This window comes from Berghia stephanieae, chromosome 6, assembly GCF_034508935.2.
Source record: "Berghia stephanieae isolate SIO BIC M18660-M18661 chromosome 6, UCSD_Bste_1.3, whole genome shotgun sequence".
In the NCBI taxonomy this organism is placed as follows: Eukaryota; Metazoa; Mollusca; class Gastropoda; order Nudibranchia; family Aeolidiidae; genus Berghia; species Berghia stephanieae.
This window is the reverse complement of record NC_088365.1, coordinates 40,875,766-40,898,884: the sequence shown is the minus strand read 5'-3', so window position 1 is coordinate 40,898,884 and position 23,119 is coordinate 40,875,766. Positions and strand designations below refer to the sequence as shown.

Here is a 23,119-nt window from a genome sequence, read left to right as displayed (position 1 = left end):
TTTTGGAATATCAAACACTTGTCCCAGTCTCTGGAAGCAGTTTTTTTTGCCATCGTATATGTATCTGAAATCAGGCAAACGCATTCCTTTATTAGGCATATGCAATATTCTTTCATCTCTCTCTCTCTCTCTTATAGTTATTTTTAATGTATAGTGTAAGCATTTGATTGTATTCTTCTTTGTTGGATTTTGTGCTTGTGTCCGGATGAGACATATAGGTGATCTCAAACTAAGTACATTGATGGTATGCTCTTGGAAACTACATCTGATCCCTATTTGTTCCTAGTTCCCCTTTGTCTTACTTTTTCTTGGGTGCTTTAATTGTAATTCTAGAACTTTTTACTATTCCATTTTCTTCCTTTTTACTGGCGCTAATATAACCTAAATGTGTTGCAAGTGCCGTAAAACCCTTAAAAACAAACAAACAAATCTCTCTCTCTCTCTCTCTCTCTCTCTCTCTCTCTCTCTCTCTCTCTCTCTCTCTCTCTCCCTTCGTCCTTCTGTTAAAGACCCATCATCAGCAGGCAAAATATGTGCAGTGCCTTACACAAGGACACTACAGTACAAATAGAACATTCTCCCATTGTCCCCATGCGGTAAATAACGTAAAGTAAATAACTTGCCACAATACAGCATCATAGTGGTTCATGATCATTATGATAATTATACCGTAGCGTTCTTATGTAATTTAAGTGGTATGCCGAGTCTTTATTGTCATCAAGTTTGACCGAAAATGATTATAGCAGTATTTTTGGAAAGAAAAGAAAACAGAAGGAGGGGAGAAGGAAGGAGCACTGTCTTTTGTCAACACCGGTTATCGGCAATTATTGAGCTGTGTTCTGCTCGTCTGCCCGTCCATTTTAGAGCAATTGATTTTAATTATTAAATCAGATGCAGAAAAATCTCATATTATGGAATATTGCTCGCTATACGTCCTTCAAAACAAGCGAAATTGAATATTTACGATTAAATAATTCGTATGGTTCTTGAATCGAAAGTAAAGGGAAAGGAAAACAGCCGCTTCGACGCTAAAAATGGTCACCAATGGGAATCCAAAGGATGACGTAAAACAACTTTGGCTCGGCTTGCCTCAAATGTTTACACAATAAAAATGAAAGAAATTTTTGTCGTCCATTTCAAAATTTTCTAATCTTAAAAACCTTGTATCTCCACTAATACCGATCTCTCAGAGTGGTTCTATATCATAAATTATATGATTTTTCATATTCTACAACATATGTAATTTTCATGCTTTCAACCCTGATTTGCACAATTCAATGTTTTTTTTTGGACCTAATTGCCCCTACTAAAACCGGCATAGTTTCACAGCCAATTCAGGATTTTAAAATAGATTTAGCAAGTACTGACTTAAGGTCTTGTTCTTGCTGATTGTAGATTTTTGAATATTTATTCTTTCTGTTTTGTGTGGTCTCTTGTTTGGTGTCTCGGAAAATAGCTCAGGCGGCTGCAGACGGGCCAAAATAATATTACCAGATTGGTCTTTCTAAGGCGGAGGTTTGACTCTGCCACACCTCTCCTTTAAGGATTGCACTGGCTGCCTGTTGAGAAAAGGGTAAGATTCAAAGCATGTGCCCAAGTTTATCGTTGTCTAGAAAGCACTGCCCCCCCCCCCCCCCCTACCTCACAGAACTCCTAAAGAAATATTTGAAAATCCGATCTTCGCGTTCCTCCAATGACACCACCCGTTTGGCTATCCCACGCATTCGTACAAAAGCAGGAACAAGGTCCTTTTCTCATTTTGCCCCGTCTGTATGGAACACCATTCCACAGAGCATCCGGAAATCCAAATGATTGTCTGTGTTCAAGAAATCATTGAAAACATTTTTTTTTATGTCATGTACTTTCTATATTGTTTTGTGTTAATGTAAAGCGCCAAGAGCCTCATGGTTTAGAATACCGATCGCTCTATAAGAGTCTATTATTATTATTATTATTATTATTATTATTATTATTATTATTATTATTATTATTATTATTATTATTATTATATTATTATTATTATTATTATATTATTATTATTATTATTGAAACACCATTTTACATTTTCCCATTTTTTCTCGCACTCTATACTAATACTAGAAAGGGGAGGAGAGCGATGAGTGAATACAGTAATGGAAATTGACTAAATTTCTCTCATCCTAATGGTGAATGGTACTTTAGGTACAAGGTAGCCCGTATAGTCCTCCAACTCCATATGTCTAGGATTAACGTCTTGGATGTAAACTTTCTTCAGCATGTGAACGACCGCAATCTTCATTTCCATCATTGCAAGTCTCATTCCAATGCATTGACGGGGACCGAAACCAAATGATAGAAAATGATTAGAATCTGGCCCATTTTCATTTAGAAACCTCTCTGGAAGGAATTTGTCCGGGTTTTGGTAATATTCCGGATCATTTGCAATATTGTAAATAGGTACAATAATGCCACATCCTTTTTGAATGGGAATTCCCTTTAATGTTGTATCTCGAACAATCTCACGCCTCAAAACGAGAATGGGTGGATACATACGTAATGTCTCAAGGAGAACAGCTTCCGTGTATTTCATTTTTTGTGTATGGTCAAACGTAACTTCGTCTGTATTTCCAATTACCTCTTGTATTTCTAGTATAATTTTGTCCTGAACTGAATGGTTCGTAGCCAAGACGTAAGAGAGATACTGCAACGTGGCGGTGGTCGTTTGATATCCAGACATTATCAACATAATCCCTTGACTCACCACTTCCTCCGGTGAGAGCTTCCTGTCCCCAGGCGTTGTATCGCCTATATCCATTTCCGCTTTCAAAAGAAGCTGGAAAAAATCAGAGCTTTTAAATTGTTCTGGAAAGTTTTTTCTCTCTAAGACCAATTTTCTAAAGAACTCCTGAAAGAACTGGATTGCTTCCGGCTCGTATACTGAAATGTTTAGTTTTTTAAATAGAAAACCTGAAATGGGAAACGACCCAACTATGAACATTGCAAGTTTGAAGAGTTTCTTGGGAGTAAAAATAGCCTGTATGTTTTGAAATATTGTGTAATTCGATTCATTCTGCGAGTCTAAATTCAATCCAAACCCTGTTCCTGCAATGACGTCGAGGCTGAATGCGGCAAATACAGGTTTAGCTTTTGGTTCATTCCCCAATTTCACATGTCCAAGCAGCTTGTCGGCCAGTTGACGCCCGGTTTGGTTGATATATCCCGTTAATAACTTAAGTTTTCCAGCTGTAAAACAAGGGCTCATTATTCTCCTTACTCGCCTCCATTCCGGTCCACATTTTTGAGCCAGCCCGTCCAAGACAGCCTTCGGATTGAATTTTTCTCCCCCTAAAATAAATCGATCGTGGTAAGTGTCAAATTCTTTCACCAGGATTGCCTTTAGAAGATCAACATCCGTTATGATCAGGCATGGTTTTCGGAAATAATGGACTCCTATCACTCTGCCATAAAGCTTCTGCCAACTTTTGATTTTTCCTCTCATTCCAGTATTCCGGTCCATAGCTTGAAGCATGTTTCCGATGAAGGGTGCGGGCTTAGGTCCGGCCACTCCCACATTCTTCCAAGTACTCATAGGGTAAGTGCCATATCTGAAACGAGTTAATCAAATTAGAATTTCATAACACGAAAAAATTGCTAAAAATGAAAAAAAAGAAGAAGAAGTAAAATGTTACTGTTGACTTATGATTTATGACACATTTTTGCATTTTTATTGGGTATGGATAATCGTGTGAATATATGCAGGTCTGACATCCGAACCCACTTATGGCCTTATTTAACATTGTTGTAATGGGCAATATTTTGCGTCATTTTTTGAGATTTCCATGACAACAATGAGCCCATAATGAATTGGGTTATCAGACCTGCAAATAAGTGTACGTCGTTATGGATCAATGAACATATTTTAAACCACTAACACTAACAGTAACAACAATGGGAATGTCAATATTGTATACATGTCCTGTTTTTATTTAATCGTTACTCCGTAAAGTCGTGTTGAGATGTGTCATGTATATTATGAAAGCAACGCCAGTGCAATAGAAATTATACTGAGTGACAAAAGTATTCCAACAACGTTTGAAAATTGTAACAATTCAACCAGGGAACAGAATTTCAAACTACATATTATACAAGAATTAAGAATATAATTCAAACATTTGGCAATGCTAACATTCTTAATTCAAAATTTAGGCAATTAAAAAAAAAAGAAAATTAAATCTCAAAATTACATTGTACAGTTTTGTATTTGTCGGAAATTCCTCCCCATATCAACCACTGCTAAATCCAAATCGGTTGATCACACAATATGAAATAAATTAGTGACGTCACACCTACTTTTCTGGTTCCTAAATCATTGGAAGTGTGTATGTAACCAGTCTTTCGGAGGATATATTGAATAGATTACATATTGAATCACAAGGTGGCATAATTATTTTAGTAGCAGGATATATAAGGATATATTATGTGCGGCTATGTGGTCTAATGGTATGACACTCGCTTTCGGATAGGAAGGTCCTGGGTTCGAGCCTCGCGCTCGGCGCATAGTTGAGTCCTTGGAAAAGGCTCTTTACTCACATTCTCTCACCGTACTCAGGTGTAAAATGAGTACCTGGCCGTTAACAGCGTTGTCTTTGTCCGAAAAATTGTAATATCGCCTAACAGACGTCATGTCCCGTTAAATGTTGCTGTTGGTCAGGGCCCCCTTGTAAAGTGCTTTGAGCACATTTAGTGGATATTGCGCTATATAAAGCTCAATTAAATCTCAATATAGGAAGATTCTAAGAATTACGAGCCATAAAAGAGCGAGGATGGATGGTCTTTATTGACGACCAGCATATATTTAGACGAGAAAATAAGATGCTACCACCCTGAAATCAGAAGATCATTACAAAAGGCATGAATCCAATCCTCCAATGAATAGGACCCGGTTTTTTTACATAAACTTAACGCCTGACAATGACCAAACATTTACGCCAAAAGACAAGTTTTTGGCCACAAAAGAAAAAAAATCGTGAGTTATATTCAATATTTCAACCAATGAAAACACTAGTTTCCTTGAGCTATACTAAAGACAACTCACTAGGCGCTGCACAACCCTAATATAAAAAAATTGACGTCAAACTATAAGCCCTAGTGTCGGTCAAAGGCTTCTATTAGCCTGACTAAATTATTTATGAAACATTTTTTTTAAATGCCGACAATAAATAAATATTTGAATTGAAGTGAATTTAAAGTGTGTCCTTGTGTCAGGCTATAAGTTAACGATGGCTACAGACCGTGCATGGCCTTCGTAAACTCATGACCTGACACTGACCAACAATACTCTTCAAAAGTCGTAACTTCACTTCCTTCCTAATGACGCATGGTAACCTAGTAACACTGGCTCTAAACTATCGGAACAATGGCGGACGCCCGTATGAAATATTTCCCCAGCGAGCATAAAAGCGTTTTCAGAGGAAAAAAAACATAAATTTGATCATGTTTTGACTTTTACACATTCTGATCACAAGGCATATGAAAAGTTCTAGCCAGCATGAAGAATAAAAAGTAATTATTTTCTTTGTTTAGAACCAAGATGGCCGCCGTTGCCGGGCGGCGTGACACCAGACTACTGAATCCAATTGACGTCAAAATACAAGTCTTTGGCCACAAAAGAAATCAAATCGTGAGAATACTATTGTATTCAATAGTTCAACCAATGGGGTCACTTGTTTCCTTGACCACAACTAAAGAGAACTCACTAGGCGGTTCACAAAAGCTAAACATAACGTCAAACTATGGCTCTTTGTGTCAGGCTATAAGTTATTGATGGCTACGTACGGACTGACCTATTTGTTTGTTTGGCATGTACTAACGGTATCTATGGAATTAACTAGTAGATTTTTGACCAATCAAAACATGAGATTCGTGACACACCTTGAAACTCACTAGGAAATACTTCCTGATTGTTTATTAACAATAGAAAGAATGAAGTTCACGTCACATCGCTCTTTGTTATTGTATTATAAGGAAGTCGGATGATTAGTTCTCACTAGAGTTTCATAATCAAACTATAAACGTTTAAGGTGACAACATGGTCTGGTGAGTTTGTATGATTGATATGTCGGTTAGAAGTAGTCAGTATTGTATTTATACGCATAACAATGTGTTACCGCTATGTTGTTCGCTTAGTTTAACAATCACTGTCTTTGTTTAATTAACTGTCCGGAGTGGAGGGGTATGGGTTTGTTTTTTCCACTTCCGATTTATTAAGGAATGTTTGTCAGGCCTTTTCGTTGACTGGAAATAAGTAGTCAAGGAGACGAACGGCTAAATGACAGGAAGTATTCTGATTGGTTAATACTTAGTAACGCCCGAACCATCACTTCATGTCCCCATATTCGAACTCTGACATCCATAAAAGAAACTATGAATTTGCTTTTATTTGAAAAACAACGATTCTCTAACGTGGGGCATGCCAAGGCATTAATCAAAACACGGGATGTTTGTGACACACTTCAAACATTGCTGGTTCTTTACAAACAACACAATATGAAATCAGCATCTCTCTTCTCTCAGTTGTTGTTGTTTTTGTTTGTTTGTTTTCTATACCGCCAGTTGTTTGATTCGTTTTCCCTACATTCTCCCAGACTACAACCGTTTAATTTAACACACAGCTATATTAACAAAAGAAGAGAAAAATTTAAGAATAATGCACTGGAATGCCGAAGGCATTAACATTTTAAAAATTGAGCTTTTATATAGGGCAATATCCACTAAAAGTGCTCAAAGCGCTTCACAAGGGGCCAACAGCAACACTTAACATTTAAGACGGGACATACAACTGTTAAGCGACATTACATTTTTATTCTCGGACATAGACGGCGCTGTTAACGGCTAGATACTCATTTTACACCTGAGTACGGTGAGAGAAAGTGAGCAAGGAGCCTTTCCACAAGACCACATAGCTGCACCGCTTTGCAACCAATACGATGCATTATACCACTTCCTCATACGTAACCAGATTGCTTTCTGCTGTGTACAAGAAACTCATCTACAAAAAGCAAAAAAGCCAAAAAAATCAGAGGAAACATTTTCGAAATGACCGTGGAGGGAGAAAGAAAGGAAGTGTATTAATTCTTGTGAGGAACGAATTGTAGGCAGTTGAAACTGGAAGATTTACCGGTGAAACAGAATTCCTAAAAGGGTTATAGTTGACAAATACATGATGGAGGTAATTAACTATTACTGTCCAGATCACAAGCTGCTCTCGCTCGACCCAATTGTGGTCGCAAATGACACATTCCTTTTCGCTGGAGATGTCAATAGCCGTTCTCAAAGTTGGGGATACAACACAATGAACAAAAGGTGAAAGACCTTGAAGCATGGCAAGATGAATGATCCTACAGACCAACCAACATTTTACTAAAGAGGCTGGCACTCAACATCTACCCCAGACTTGGCCTTCTCTACCGAAGATCTGCATCAAAAAATGTAAAAAGGCAGGAATGCTCGCAGCTTGCAGGAAGTGATCATCGCCCTGTAATTCTTACATTATCCACAAGTCACCTGAAATTCAAACCCCAGCGACCGAGATGGAATTACAAGAGGCCAATGGGGCCTTTATGCCATGAAAACTAATGAGCTTACAAAAGACCTAGAAATTCAAGACAAAACCCCAAAACTATGTGATCAATAAGTGGACAGAAAACGTTTCGAAGGCTGCAAAGAAAGCTATACTGAGAGGGTTAAGAACACATTACAAACCATATTGGAAGGAAAACCTACAGAGCACATGACAATCTCACCCTTACACGAAGCGGAAAAATGTCCCAGCCAAGAAAAACATATAAGGCTTCCAAAGTATAAAGCTGAATATCAAAAGTGTCCCTTGACAGTAAACAAAAAAGTTGGAAAGAAAGAACAGATTCCCTTAACATGGAAAAGACACAAATTATGAAAACTGGTAAAAGCCATCAATGATGAAGAAGGAGAGTAACCAACCATTTCCATCTCACTTGAAGGAAATATACTTTCTGGTCGAAAGGCTGCTGACACATTTATCAAAGCAAATTCAAAAGTAGCAGACATTCAAATTCCAAGGGAACGAAAAATCAAAGTCAGAGAAGAAGCCAGGCACAATGCTAGACAAAACGCAACACACAATGACATGCCGGAATAAATGCACAAGTCAATCACATTGAGCGAAATCAAAGTACAATAAAGAACTGAAAACAAGAAAATCACCTGGACCAGATGGCCTATCTAATGAAATGATTGCACACCTAGGCAACATTACCATTAAGAGACTATTGGGAATTTTCAATCTCTTCTGGAAAAATGGAGACGTACCACAAAAATGGATGCTCTTATGATCCCTCTCCACATCTTGGTGTCATAAATGACAAACGCTTGACATCGAAGAAACAAATAGAGAAAGCAGAGACCAATGCCAGAAAGAAACTGAGCATGGTGGAAAGCTTGCTGCAACAAAGTGGGGCGCTTCAGAAAGTATACTAAAACATGTTTATTGTAGAACAGGGCGTCCGCATCTGGAATATGGTTCAAATGCATTCCTGATAGCGTCACAAAAAACATCAAAATTCCCTTGAAAAACTCAAAACCAAGCCATACGCATCATTACTGGTGCCATGAGATCGACACCAATCAACAAAATGCAAGATTTCATAGGAATCTCCCTCTTAAATCAAATATGGGACGCAGATGCACTAACTCCTTGTCAAAATTAATGCCATGGACCATTATCCCATGCATTAAACAGTCAAACAACTTGAGCCCGGAAGACAAAAAAGATCAAGTTTCTTGGCAGAATCAAAGTGAGTCTCTAGATGTCCACTAAACGCTTGAGAACCTAAAAAGAAAAGAATACAGATCTGTATTACAACATACATAACATGAGCTCCAAAAGTGACACAAAGAGTTCCAAAAACAGCTCGCTATTGAGATGATAGAAGTGAAATACCCAAAGGATGATTGGCTGGATACATATTTATACGGATGGCTCTGCCACAGATGGTATGAAAAGTGGGGGAGTAGGAGATAGCATTCAAGACAAAGAATCAACCCAGCTAATATGTTCACATGATTATGTCCAAACAACAGATTCTTCAACGGCGAAGGGGTCGACCGCCTAGTCAAATACTACCGCGTTCGTGTCGCCAGAGTCGTCGGCACGGTCGAACGTCCCAACACATCTTCAGCTGGAAAATGCTATACCAGGGTTAACCCTTTGTTGCATGAGGTATTATACCATCGACCTAGGATGGTGATTTTTGGCAAACAAGCATGTTTCGACACTAAAATGACATTGACATCATCATTTTTTATCCAAACCTTGTCAATTAGGGGGTCAAGTTGTCCAATATATTGGACGTCATGCATACGGGGTTCGAATGTGAAAAATTTTGCCATTCCCAAAGTTAATAAATTTGGTATAAAATATTAGGATTTTAACACCTTTACTTATTCTGGACCAAGCAGAAAAGACTTCATCATGCTCTTTTACATTTAGAGCAATGATTGAAAACAATACAAGAGTAGGGCGTGTAGCTCATACCCTATTTTGTAAACCATAAAATAAGCAAAATATGAAGAAAAAAAAAAACCAAAGAATCATATGACAGATGATCATTTATTACTTGAAAGAAAGTCAGAATGCATCAAAATCAAAATACAAGTTTTGAAAAAATTACTATTATGAAGCGTGGTGGAAACGATAAAAACAGTCATCCAACCCATCCTTCCCGGTCATACACAGATACGCACAACACTTGCGACACATGAACACAGACTTTCTCTTGCATCCTTCCATCTTGCACCTCTGTCCATCCTTCACATCCATTCTTTTCAAAAAATGATCGACCCTGTCACCTTGCATTCACATTCACACTTTTGGCAGACTTGGACTGGCGCCTGTCAGGGACAGGAGGGGTTGGCTCTAGAGTCCACTCGGTAGGGCACGAAGACTTGATCAGTCCCCTCGCAACATCTAACTTGAACATTGCTAGTTGCATCTTGCACTCGGCATTGCTAGCCTTGCACAGCAACCAAGAGTTGACGACACAAAGGTCAATGAGATGGAACAAAATCCTCTTGTACCATTTCTTTCCCTTCATCGTGTTCCTGTACAAGGCAAGCAACATATCGCATTTGTCCACCCCACCCATATTTTGATTGTATTCCTTTATAAGGGCAGGACAGGTCACTGTGATATGGCGCTTGTTTGTCCTGTCATACCTTGTGACAAGTGTGGTGGGTTCGACTCCATGGACGTTTGAGCCAACAAGGACAAGTTTGTTATCAAACCACTCACAAATGACCAGGCTCTGGTCATCATCTGACCTGTAGTCGTAGCTCCCCCTACCTCTTTTCTTTATGTCCTTTTGACACAATAGGGGACATTTCTTTGTCCTGTTTGCCCTCAGTGTGCATGTAGCATGCAACCCTCTTCTCTTTAGTTCAAGGAGGAGGTCAGGTGAAGCAAAGTAGTTGTCAAAGTAGACATAGCTCCCCTGCGGCTGTTCCCCAGTAAGAGCTAGAACAATCTCCCCTGATTTCCCCACATTGAGTCCCCTCCCCCACCGTCCCAGGTTGACTAAACCTAGCAGCTAAAGGGTCCCCAGCAAACATGAACTTGTGGACATAGCCTGATGTCCCTGCCAAAACCCAGACCTTATATCCCCATTTTTTGGGTTTCTTCATCATATAAACCTTGAGGCTATGTCTACCCTTGAAAGGGACCATCTGCTCATCAACTGAAACATGTAGCTCTTGTTCGGCACATGCCTCGAGCTGAATATTCAACTTTTCTAATAGAGTCGTACCCGGTGCAGCCTATCATAGCCCACCTCCTCCCTTGGCCTCATTAGTTCATTGTCATTCAAGTGGATGACAGACAAAATTTCATCAAACCTATTACAGGTCATGGCATCGGAGACAGTGTGCTGCTTCGTTGCTTCAGACCAATACCATCTCCAAAATGGCAAATTCACAATCGTCATGTACAGGCATATACCAATGAAGGTCCTCAGTTCTTCCTTCTTTACCGATTGGACGTGGTGTCTTTGTTGCGCCAGCCGGTGTCTGTTGGTTTCAAGGAGCATGAGGTCCAATAACTCATTATCAAGATGAGCGATAAACATGTCAAGTGGCGTCCGGCAGTTCAAGGCTGGCCCCTTGGCTCGCAACTCATTTTCCACTCTAGTATGAAGCGGTAGGTCTCTTTTCACCCAGTGCCATGTTCTTGGAGTTCTGCAAGGAAATAGATGTACCATTTACGTTATAAAAAGTAGAAATAAATACTAAATCTAAGTAAAGTACAAACAAACAGACGAAAAAACCGTAAGAATTGCCTACATCTTCAAAGGCCCAGACAGCGCAGTGGGTGACAGGAGCCGAAACATTGACACATGTCCAAAATTCCGGTCTCATGTGAGCAGGACAGAGAACCGAACCCTCGACCTTTTGCATGCGAGGTGATATGCCGCCCTAAAACATCCGACCACAAAAATTATTCAAGATATTGATTTGCTATTTTACACATTGGTGGAGGAATTCTACAATCACAATAACTTACGGGTCAATACTGCTAGAAAGATCAGCCTCCTCCGAATCAGCTGTGTCGCCGTCGCACTCGTCATCGGAACCACTAGCATCTCCATTTGCATACTCTTCATCTCCTTCCTCATCAAGACGCTCGTCATCACTACAGTCTGGAATGTTGTCTTGGATGTCATCAAGCACCAGTAGCCTTGCTTGAGCTGCATTCATTGATCTTTTAAGCCTATATGACAGATAAAAAACAACACGATTGGTCACATTGCCACCCATTTTATCACTTAGCATGCTCACTGAATCTTGACCAGCACAAGCAGCGAGTCGTGCTAACAACTCGGCCACAAATGCTGCTTTACTACCGACTATATCTAAATAAAGTTACAGTAAAGAATCAACTGAATTAATTGCAATGTTGTCACTGATCTAGTTATTTGCATGCATACTGTCCAAAATATTGGACGGTTCTATTTATAGTAACGCGCCCCCCGCACATGGTGTCCAATATTTTGGACGCTCGATAAAAGTCACTTCCTCCTCCAATGCATACTGTCCAATATTTTGGACAAGCCTTAAAATCACCAATTATAAAATAATGATCAACGTTTTGAACCTATAAACCCTTCAGAAGTGAGCAGGACCCATAAACCCACATCAACAATAACTTTTATTGGGACTAAAAGCTACAAAGCAGTCAAAAATAAGCGAAAAGTTGGCTTACCTCTTAGGTGCTGGTGTTGCCATTTTGCAGCATGGCATTGAGTGGAAAGTAGGCAGAGTTGCGGTTCTTGGTGTTTAAAAAACTAGCATTTGGGGCTTCCAATTGCCGCGAAACAAAACTTCTAATACTTGTGAGGTCGGTCTGAAGATGAGGGACACTTTTTAATGTGTCCAAAATATTGGACACTATGCAACAAAGGGTTAACGACCTGTATAAGGTATAGCCAATTGTTGGTGACAGTTTTTCAAAATAGTTCCGGTAATGTTGTCTGGTCCTGGTGCTTTATGTTCTTTACATCGCCGGAAGAGGGAGCTTACAGTTTCTTCTTCAACATCTGGAGGTGGCTCATTGTTATTAGACCAACCGTTGTGCACAGATGGGAGCCTGTCAAAACGACAGTAATAATCATTTAATTTGTTGACATCAGTTATCGTTTTTCTCTTGTGGGAATGTTCGTTTCTTTTGGTCTACTCCTCCCATTTGCTTTATCATGCGCAGCCCGATCTCAGTTGTCGCTCCATTTTGTTTTTGTCTTCAACCTTTTCTTCTTTTATTGTATTTCTGATCTCCTTTCCCTTTTCAAATTCTAGTTTAATGTCCCCACTCATATAGGCAATTTTCTTTTCGTTGAGTATATATCTAAGTCGCTTTGTAACCCATGGTTTATTGTTAGGAAATATCCTAATTTCTTTTTTTTTCACGCATAAATCCACACAAAATGCAATATAACATGTCACAGTTTCAGTCCATTCATCAATACTGTCTGTCCCCTTCTACCACCGAGTACAGTCAAAACAGCCGTTTAGTCGTTGGATTGCCTCTTGAGTCCAGATATGGCGATATGCTACAGTTGGTTTCTCACTTTTTAATTTAGAGATATACGTCGGTACTAAGTGAATTGTATTATGATCGGTTGTTTTCGTAGAGCTTTGTATGCGTTCTTTATATTGCTATAACACAGATCAAGCGTGTTGTTTCCTCGTGTTTTGCAGGTGACGAACTGTTCTAGTCTAGCTATGGGCAGCTGACAGTGATTAAAATCACCAACAATAATAAGTGGACTGTCCGGGTTGCGTAGTAGTAATGACGATACATGCTCATTTATTAATTGGTATGCTTTATCTATTTTTGCGCTAAGTGGAATATAAACATTAACAATGGTCACAACCCGAAACTCCCGAGGCAAGTAGTGTGGACGTAGAGACAAAGAAAGTAGTTCAATATCAGGAGTGTCGATTTGATCTTTTATATTTACAATTTTACACCATCTATCATTCACGTATATGCATAGACCTCCCCCTTTGTTTTTCCCTAATGACGTGTCTCTATCCTTTCTGCACGAAGTAAAGTTTGCCAAATCAATACTACTATCGGTGTCCATAGGCGAAAGCCATGTTTCCGTAAGACAAATAATGCATGCATTTTTATAATCATAATCAAACTTGGAGAGAGCTTAAGGGGTGCCAACATTGCTTCACGGCTATTTGTGGAGCCCTTGCTATAAACATACACTCTGAATTTAGTTCACCACGACATCTTAATTATTTAAATTAATACGATATTTTTACTTTTGTTGCAAAACTTTTGTCGCCATTACATTAGACATTTTATAGTACAAGAATTGACACCGCATGAATATACGATGTCACTGGTGTCATTTCAGGTGCACTTCGACGAAACACTTTTTTCACGTTGACCAGAAACCCTATACTTATTGATTTATGTAAAATGACAATCAACTAGTCATGAAGTCTCAAATACCAGTCTTTTTTTTTTTTGCAGTGTCATGTTTGATACGTTTTTTGTCGTTGTCGAAAGTTGAGGTCATTTTCATTGTTCGATGATTCCGGCCAACTTGATTTAAAAAAAGAACGTTTTGTCTGATAGATTTCCCTCATGGAGAGATTTGGCATGGTTATCATTTAAATATATTCTGATTGGATGAACTCACCACAGGGTGTGATAGGATTTGATTTCATCGATCCCCTAATCTTAATTTCTGACACCTGATAACTTGACGTCTATGACAGTCAAGCCATGACGCAAAACAGATTGTCATACAATCGAATTTCCAGGACGGTGATGTCTAAGTTGATACATTTTTAATGAATATTTTCTGATAGCTAAAAGATGGGAGAGAAGGAGCGAGGAAGATCTTTCTTTCTTTTTTATTCTCTCTCTTTTTTCTCATTCTGTGTGTGTGTGTGTGTGTTTGTGTGTGTGTGTGTGTGTGTGTGTTTGTGTGCCTGAGCGCGCGTGTGTGTGTATTCAAAAGAAAATGCAGAAAGTTAAATATAGATAATTGAAATAAGGGAAAGCGCTTTACCTTATTTCTTATAGAGGAGAGCATTCATTCATCCTAATACATAATGAACCCAGGAAAAAGTTTTCCTAAAGTTGGTTAGACGCCATATTTGGATTATATTTATGGAACCAAATGACAGGACGGCCAACGAAGAGGAATTTCCCGTGGTTCGATCAGCTGCTATTACTGTGTCGTCCCGGAAGTGAATAACAATGTGAAATTGAATGTAAGCTTCAATCTAATATGCGAAAACAGATCAAATGGACGTTCTGGGTTTCACATTTATCATCAAAACAGGACGAATGAAACACTACAGACGAATGAGATAATGAGGTAGTGGCGTTGTTAAGATGAATAAACAAAAACATTGATGGGCAGGAAACAGTGTGCTCCTTTGTAAGGAAGCACAAATTGAAATAGAACAATAGATATTTATAAAAGGTGCATAATTAATTAAGTCAAAAAAGGGGAGGCGGGAAGGAGCTGTGTAATACAGTAAAGAAAGTGAAATAAAATAAAGTGTAGACTAGACTATGGTGGATACAATGGAATTGGAAATAAATACAAAAAGGGATGTAGGTATTAATATAATCTTTAGTGGCAGCAGCAGCAGCAGCAGCAGAAGCAACAGTAGTACTTTTAGTAGTAGTAGTAGTAGTAGTAGTAGTAGTAGTAGTAGTAGTAGTAGTAGTAGTAGTAGTGGTGGTGGTAGTAGTAGTAGTAGTAGTAGTAGTAGTAGTAGTAGCAGTAGTAGTAGTAGTAGTAGTAGTTGTCGTCGTCGACTACTACTACTACTACTACTACTACTACTACTACTAACTACTACTACTACTACTACTACTACTACTACTACCACTACTCCTACTACTACCACAGTATCGCATTCATCTGTAGTGTTTCTATCATCCTGTTTTGTTGATAAAGGGGAACCCCGAAACGTCCGTTTTATCTGTTTTCGTATATTAAATTAAATTTCACGTTGTTATTTATTTCTTTGGAGCTTCGAGCAGCACCATTTACATTATATCACCCCGGAAGTGCCTCGTTTGAAGATCGGCGCTCTCAATACACTCTTCTTGTCTGATGATTGGTTAAATGAAGCGCTATCTTTCGCGATTTTCCCTCGCCTCGATTCAATTTTAATCGACTTTTTAAACAAGTATTTCTCAAGGATTATTGACTTAAATCTACAAAGCCATCATGGTTCATACTTATTGTGTTTATAAATGCAATAATCGAGCTACGAATGGTAGTGGCGTAGTTTCCATAGATAAGATCAAAGCGACGGAAATGATAATCAGTATTTCTTGTTAAAATGTCGTTATTGCTGCTTATGTACAAATGGCAACAGCTTCTAATAATAATAATAATAATAATAATAATAATAATAATAATAATAATAATAATAATAATAATAATAATAATAATAATAATAAGCATATTTATATAGCGCCTTTCGTCGAAACCTCAAAGCGCTTTAAAAAAAATTCAAATACAATTCAACCAAAGTATCAAAACAATTAAGAGCATAAAAGGGCACCAATACATTATCAATATATATCACATATAATACATTTAGAATTCAATTAAGTAAATATTTCCTGAAAAGATATGTTTTCAGGGCTTTTTTGAAAATGTCTATTGAGATCGAGAATCTCACAGATTGAGGGAGATCATTCCAAATCGTGGGTCCAAATTTCATAAGTGACCTATCACCAAAATACTTAAGTTTAGTTTTATGAGATTTTGAATTGTGGGATCTAAGATTTTTCAGAGGTACGTATGATTGGAGTAAGTGTTGAATATAAAGAGGGACAGAAGACTCAAATACACCAAAGCATATAAGGGATATTTTAAATTCAATTCTAGCCCGGACTGGCAGCCAGTGGAGGATTCGAAGCATGTCCTGTGTATCATCGTAATGAGATTTTCCCAGGACTAACCTAGCCGCTCAGGCTAGTATGTTATGGCGATCGACCCAATCAGCAAATTCTTTTCCGCACTCGTGCACCGTCCAAACCCGCCCGGAAGCTTGGTCACAATACACCGTTCAACTAGATGCTCTGGAAAGTCCCCACTGATGAAGCGATTTTGCCGTTAGGCGAACCGCTCCAGGTGAAGCGGACAATCCTCGGCCACTTCCCGCATAACCAGCACAGACCGGTTCTTGTCACAGCGGGGGTGACAATACCAAGGGTGTAGTCTCTCCCACTTTGCAGATGGAACTTCAGGATTGCTAACTGGGAAGAAATCAGTTCCTATATCGAGCAGGTTTGCCCTGCCATCCCTCCCAAGTCCGAGAATAAAACCAGATTTAACAGGCTGCTGGTTAAGAGCGCTCACCGTTCCATTCCACGGGCAAACAGAAATTTTACACCTACGTTCGATGGCTCTTTTTCGTAAATGCTAACCCTTCCTTTGAGCATCGAAGTGTCCTCTCACTGGACCACGGTATAACTTGGGATCTGGAATCGAGAAGATTGCGCGCCTGAATAAAGATGGGTCTCCTGTAATAGGAGGATATCAACGCTATGGACGACCAGAAGCTTTGATAAAAGCTCATATTTCTTTTTGCGATACTCTGGCTCTCGTTATTGAGGGATACAAAACTATTTCAAAGGTCAATCGATGAACAATCAGTGCCAGTACTTTGGAAAACATCGATTGTCGTTCCAGAAAAAAAAAGCGTTGCCCAACCGTATTGAACGACTTCCGTCCAGTGGCCCTTACATCGCTTGTAATGAAATGTTTAGAAAAATTATTTAAAATGTGAGCTCCTACAAAAATGTCATGACCTGAAATTGCTAGACCCGTACCAATTTGCATACCAACAACATCTCAGTGTAGAAGACGCACTTTTAACCGCCACAAATTCGATCTCAAAATACCTTGACCAAACGCCCTCGAATTACGCCAGAATCCTGTATGTCGACTTTTCGTCTGCGTTTAATGCCATAAACACAGATATTTTGCTTCAAAAGTTGTGCAACATGGATATTCCAAACTACCTTATTAAGTATAAAGAGTTTCTGACCCATAGACCGCAATGTGTAAAATTGGGTGAAAATATCTACAACAAAAGAAAGTTGTCGAACGGATGTCCTCAAGGCTGCGTGATTTCCCCAATCCTGTACATCTTATACACCAACGACTGCAGACCATCCTTTGAAAATCGTTTTATAGTGAAATATGCAGATGATACTGCTATTCTTGGCTTATTAAAAGAAAACGTTACCGAAAATAATTATTTCAAGCAAATTAATATATTCACCGATTGGTGTGAACAAAATCAGCTTGAATTAAATGTTGAAAAAACGAAAGAACAGGTGTTTGGTGTAAAAAATAAAAACGACTTAAAGTATGTGACGATCGGTAAAGACGATGTTGAGATAGTTGAATATTTTAAATATCTAGGAATAACCATTGATAGTTCCCTCAATTTCTCTCAACATATTAATATACTATCTAAGAAAGTTTCCCAAAGATTATACATCCTAAGAAAATTGAGAACATTTCAAGTAGGGAAGAAAACTATGTTAAGAGTTTATGACTCATTGATTAAAAGTGTAATTGCGTTTGGCTGCACCATGTGGTTTGGCGGATGCCGACTTAAAGATAAATAAAAAATTTCAAAATCAATCAAAGAGGCATCAAAAATAATAAACCATCCTCTTGATGGGGTAGAAAGAATTCATGGAAAAGCGATAGAAAGGAAAGCATTCTCAATTACCAACAATAAAAAACATATTTTATACAATGGATTTAGTCTTTTACAATCTGGGAGACGGTTTTGTCAGATTAAATGTAGAACTAAAAAGGATAAATCAACGTTCGTTCCATCAGCAATAAAAAATGTTGAATATTTCATATGGTACAGCAAAACCAAGGATTGATGCTTTGACTGATTGACTGATTAATTTATTTATTGTTAGATTAATTGACCAATTGATAATGATGATAATATTTGGTATCGAATTGCCACAAATGTAACGAATTGAAAATGAAATGAATATGTGTATGTTGTGTATATCGCACGCGTGAAAGGAAGAGAGGAAGAGATAGATAGAGAGAGAGAGAGAGAGAGAGAGAGGAGAGAGAGAGAGAGAGAGAGAGGGAGAGAGAGAGAGAGAGAGAGAGAGAGAGAGAGAGAGAAAAAAAGTAGGAGTGAAATATCTATTCAATGTTATAGTTATCATATAACGTTATAACAAGTGTAACTAAATGACAAATTGCCATATTTATGGACAATAAAGATCTATTGATATTATTATTAAGCCATCCCCTAAATCAAAACCTCAAACTCAAAGTAAATTTCGCTTGAATTATCACCCAAAAAAACATCACTGATCTTCTTCTTCTTCTTCTTCTTCTTCTTCTTCTTCTTCTTCTTCTTCTTCTCGTATGCCTTTATATCTGAAGTCCCGTTTCGAAGGTACTCGTCTTTTTGAGTTCTTCTAGCGGGCCGAAAAGTCTTTTATGTAGGAAAGTTACAGAGGCCCATATCTCTTCTCAATGCATTGAATATTTTCTGCATCGCTGTATGCAGTATGTGCTCTGCATCTTCCCCGTCCTCACCGGTGACCATGTCAGTTACATGCGTCTGTGCATATGATTTTAAAGTCTATTGTGGTCTGTCCTGGGGTGGAAGAGGATTACTTGTTCGTGTCTGGCCAGCATATGGAAATCATCTGGACGCATTGGTGTTGTATGAAGGCTCGTAATTAGTATGCGTTTTGTCTCGCTGAAATTATGCGGTATCTTTTGTTGTTCCTTTTTGGTAGCATTTTTTGCGAGTCTTTCAACTTACTCATTTCCTAATTTTCCGCAATGAGCTTGAATCCACAGAAGAACCATTCTGGCGGCGTTTAAACTCTGAGTATTTTTTTTTAATTTGTTTAATTCACAAGTCCCCAACGCTTTCAAAGCTGATCAGTGAAAAATACAGTTTGCTTGTTATTGTTTGTGTCCAGACTCATTAACTTTCCTGCTATGGTGATAGATTCCACGTCTGCTCTATAATTTGTGCATATAGCACCAGTTGCAATTGCAAAAGCAAGGGAGATATCTCATGAGGCAATTCATCAGAAAAATCTCTATGTAGAGTCTTTGACTCTGTCATGAAACGTGATCTTTCTTGTATTCTGGGCTCAAGTTTGACTCTTTCATGCATAGGATGTTGGTCCATGGCATTAAGTAGTGCCTTTGCTTACCAGAGGGGGATTCCTGTGACATCTTGCATTTTGCTGATTGGTGTCGATCTCATGGCGCTAGTAATGATGCGTAGGGCTTTTTTTTTCAAGGTTTTTTTCAAGGGAATTTTAATATATTTGTGGCGCTGTCAGGAATGCATTTGAACCATACTCTAGATGCGTACTATTCCAAAATAAACATGTTTTAGTATACTTTCTGAAGCTCCCCACTTTGTTGCAGCAAGCTTTCCCATCATGCTCATTTTTTTTCTGGCATTGGTCTCTGCTTTCTCTTCTTGTTTCTTCCATGTCAATTGTTTGCATCGCAAAATCTGACGACATGATGCATGTTTTTCAATCATCTGTGTTAAAATTGTGAATGATGCTCAGGATCTGTGGGCTGTTTACTCCGAGTGATAGGCAAGCTCTTAAGATGACTATGGGTCTTCGATTCATGGTCAGCCGTTGATATATAATATAACTTATTTTTAATTTTCGAGTCAAAAATAAATAAAACAACTTAAATGTTTATTCGACTAGTTTTAATTAATTATACGATAACTGACGTAAAGTGTATGTACTGTATGCTGATTGAAGAACTGAAGGTTCATACTATTAGATAATAGTTAAAAAGGCATCCATGTAGCAACAAGAGGTCACAGGGGATCCATCAATTGAGTCGAGCGAGAGATGCTTGCCATTTGGACAGTAATAGTAAAATACCTCCATCATGTTTCTGTCAACTATAACCTTAACTTTAGGTATCCTGCTTCACCAGTAAATCTTCCAGTTTTAACTGCCTACAATTTGTTCATCAAAAGTGTTAACACACCTCCTTTCTTTCTACCTTCACGATCATTTCGAAAATATTGGTATCCTCTGATTTTTAGCTTTTTTTTTTCTTTTTTTTTTTGTTTTTTAAAAATGTGTTTCTTGTATACAGCAGGCATCAATCTGGTGACGTGTGAGGAAGTGGTATAATGCACATGTTTTGGTTGCAATGCCTTCGGCATTCCAATGGATTATTCTTAAATTTTCTCTTCTTTTGTTAATATAGCAAGTAGCTTTCCCTCTTTGTCTCCTGACTCCACAAGACGAAGGAAGGTCTTCCAGTTGTTGAGGCAGAATCCAAAAGTGCTGCCTCTACCTGGCGGATCTCTACAGGGCGAGCTCCAAATCGTTGATTCAATACGCCAGATATCATTATTTGCTTACAGTTACCCCTTACAAGGTATCTCTATCCGCCACCTTGAGACTCGCCGGGTTGGACTGTTTGTCTTCTCCTGGTGTTTGACAATTCCTGCTGGACATTCACTTGACAGCAATATACAGAGAAAAGTATTGGCCATTTGCCTTGAGCATATTCAATCTTATATGGCCGCAAATTCATGTTGGTGACAGACCACAAGCCGCTGATATCTCTTGTTTGGACCAGCAAATCAATACCAGCATATCCAGCAAACAAGCAGGCAGGATAGACACTTGTCTTGAGCCTACATGATCGAGTAAAGACGTCGGACCGTGTAAATGCCGATGCCTGACTCATTTGCCATCAGGACCTGATCCAATATTAGACAAGATAGAAACCATAGTTGATTTGTCTACAATTTGTAAATGATATCTCCCTTTCACCCTGATTGACTGGCCAAAGAATATCAGGACGATCCAGTGCTGTCGCTGTTTTGTTATACTTGGAAGAAGGATGGCCGAAGAGAATGGCAATCCAATCAAGAGTCATTGTCAGCTGTGTCATTCAATAGATTAAAAGACTTCATTCCCACATCAAAATGGTTCATATGTGGTTCCGATGAAGCTTCAATATCGTCATTTTGGAGTGCAGAAAATGAAACAGCTCGCCAGGAAAGCCGTATATTGTATTACACACGCATACATACTTGAAGAGGGAGAGATGGATAGATAGATAGACAGACAGACAGACAGACAGACAGATAGATAGATAGATAGATAGATAGATAGATAGATAGATAGATAGATAGATAGATAGATAGATAGATAGATAGATAGATAGATAGATAGATAGATAGATAGATAGATAGATAGATAGATAGATAGATAGATAGATAGATATAAAACATTTCAAGTATAATTCTGATCAACTTCTACAATATTGTTTCAAGCGTTAGCTCTCATCAGGAAGTGGAAATGAAAGTAGATTGTTGTGTTTTTCGTATTTTTCTAGATTCGTGTTTATAGTTGTTCGTAATTACATAAAAGGTGTTTGTTTCTATGTCTGCACGAGGACGTTAGTTCGTTTCTTCTGTTGTGTTGCGATATTCGGTTTTGTGAAGATGAAGAATTTTTCTTCTAAGCAGAGGTTGCAAATCTTAGAATGTGCTCTGGAGATGATTTTCCATGTGTTGTATGTTTTTTCTTTGAGGTTCCAAATGTGTTCGCTTAGTGTAGTAGAATGTCGTTTGTGTATGTTTCTGAAGGAAGATTGATGCAGGTTGTAGCTATTTTGAATGAACACTCGGTGAAGCCAATGTATTTTTCTTGTTTTGGTGTGTCTGTTCGTGTAACTGTGGCTTGGTAAATAACGTTTTGAGTCAGACAATTGCCATTTAGATAAATAGATAGATAGATAGATAGATAGATAGATAGATAGATAGATAGATAGATAGAAAGAAAAAGAGAGAGAGAGAGAGAGAGAGAGAGAGAGAGAGAGAGAGAGAGAGAGAGAGAGAGAGAGAGAGAGAGATTTAAAACATACATGTAGAGAAGAAAAACCAAAAGCAAAGACAGGGGTATCCACATGGAAATCTCTCCGACGCCGTACAGCTCCATCTCTAGTCTGTTTTCCTGGGAAAAAAATTAATACTTTATATTTACTAGATTATTTTTTGTTGCAAGCTTGTCAAAGAGGTTGTTGTTTTTTGTTTTTTTTTTTTTTTTTTGTTTGTTTTTTTTTTTTGGGGGGGGGGTTGTTTTGTTTTGTTTAATATTATACATTATGTTGACAACGCGCTTGAGTTACAGGCGGTTTGGTGAGTTGCTCTGTAATTTTGTGATATGGTAACGCCTTCAGGTCAGCATGTCCCTGGTTCGTGGCCAGCCCTTGGCGACATAAAGTGTATTTCACTGCACTGATGTGTACAATGAGTACCTGACTCAGCACACGGTTGTATCTGTCGAAAAAATTGCAATGGCTTCTTAGAGCGTCTTAGAGTGTCTCATATTTGCTTGGACCCCTTGTAAAGAGCTTTGAGTACATTTAGTGGATATTGCTCTATATAAACGTTGAAGTTTTAAATATGCTTTTTATTGACATTATTATAATGATGACAAAATAAACATAATGATCTTATCAAAACGTTATCAAACATAATTTATCAATAA

The 23,119-nt window shown here is 38.3% G+C and overlaps 1 protein-coding gene across 1 annotated transcript; it reads right to left on the bottom strand.

Annotated features, from left to right (window-relative positions):
- Positions 1 to 2,058: 2,058 nt before the first annotated feature.
- LOC144975031 (cytochrome P450 3A24-like) lies at positions 2,059 to 22,674 on the bottom strand. The gene is made up of 2 exons (XM_078918679.1): positions 22,494 to 22,674; positions 2,059 to 3,584 (listed from the first exon to the last, which is right to left on the bottom strand). The coding sequence occupies exons 1-2, from the start codon at positions 22,565 to 22,567 to the stop codon at positions 2,144 to 2,146; spliced, it is 1,515 nt and encodes a 504-aa protein (XP_078774805.1). The 5' UTR covers positions 22,568 to 22,674; the 3' UTR covers positions 2,059 to 2,143.
- Between the last annotated feature and the right edge of the window lie 445 nt (positions 22,675 to 23,119).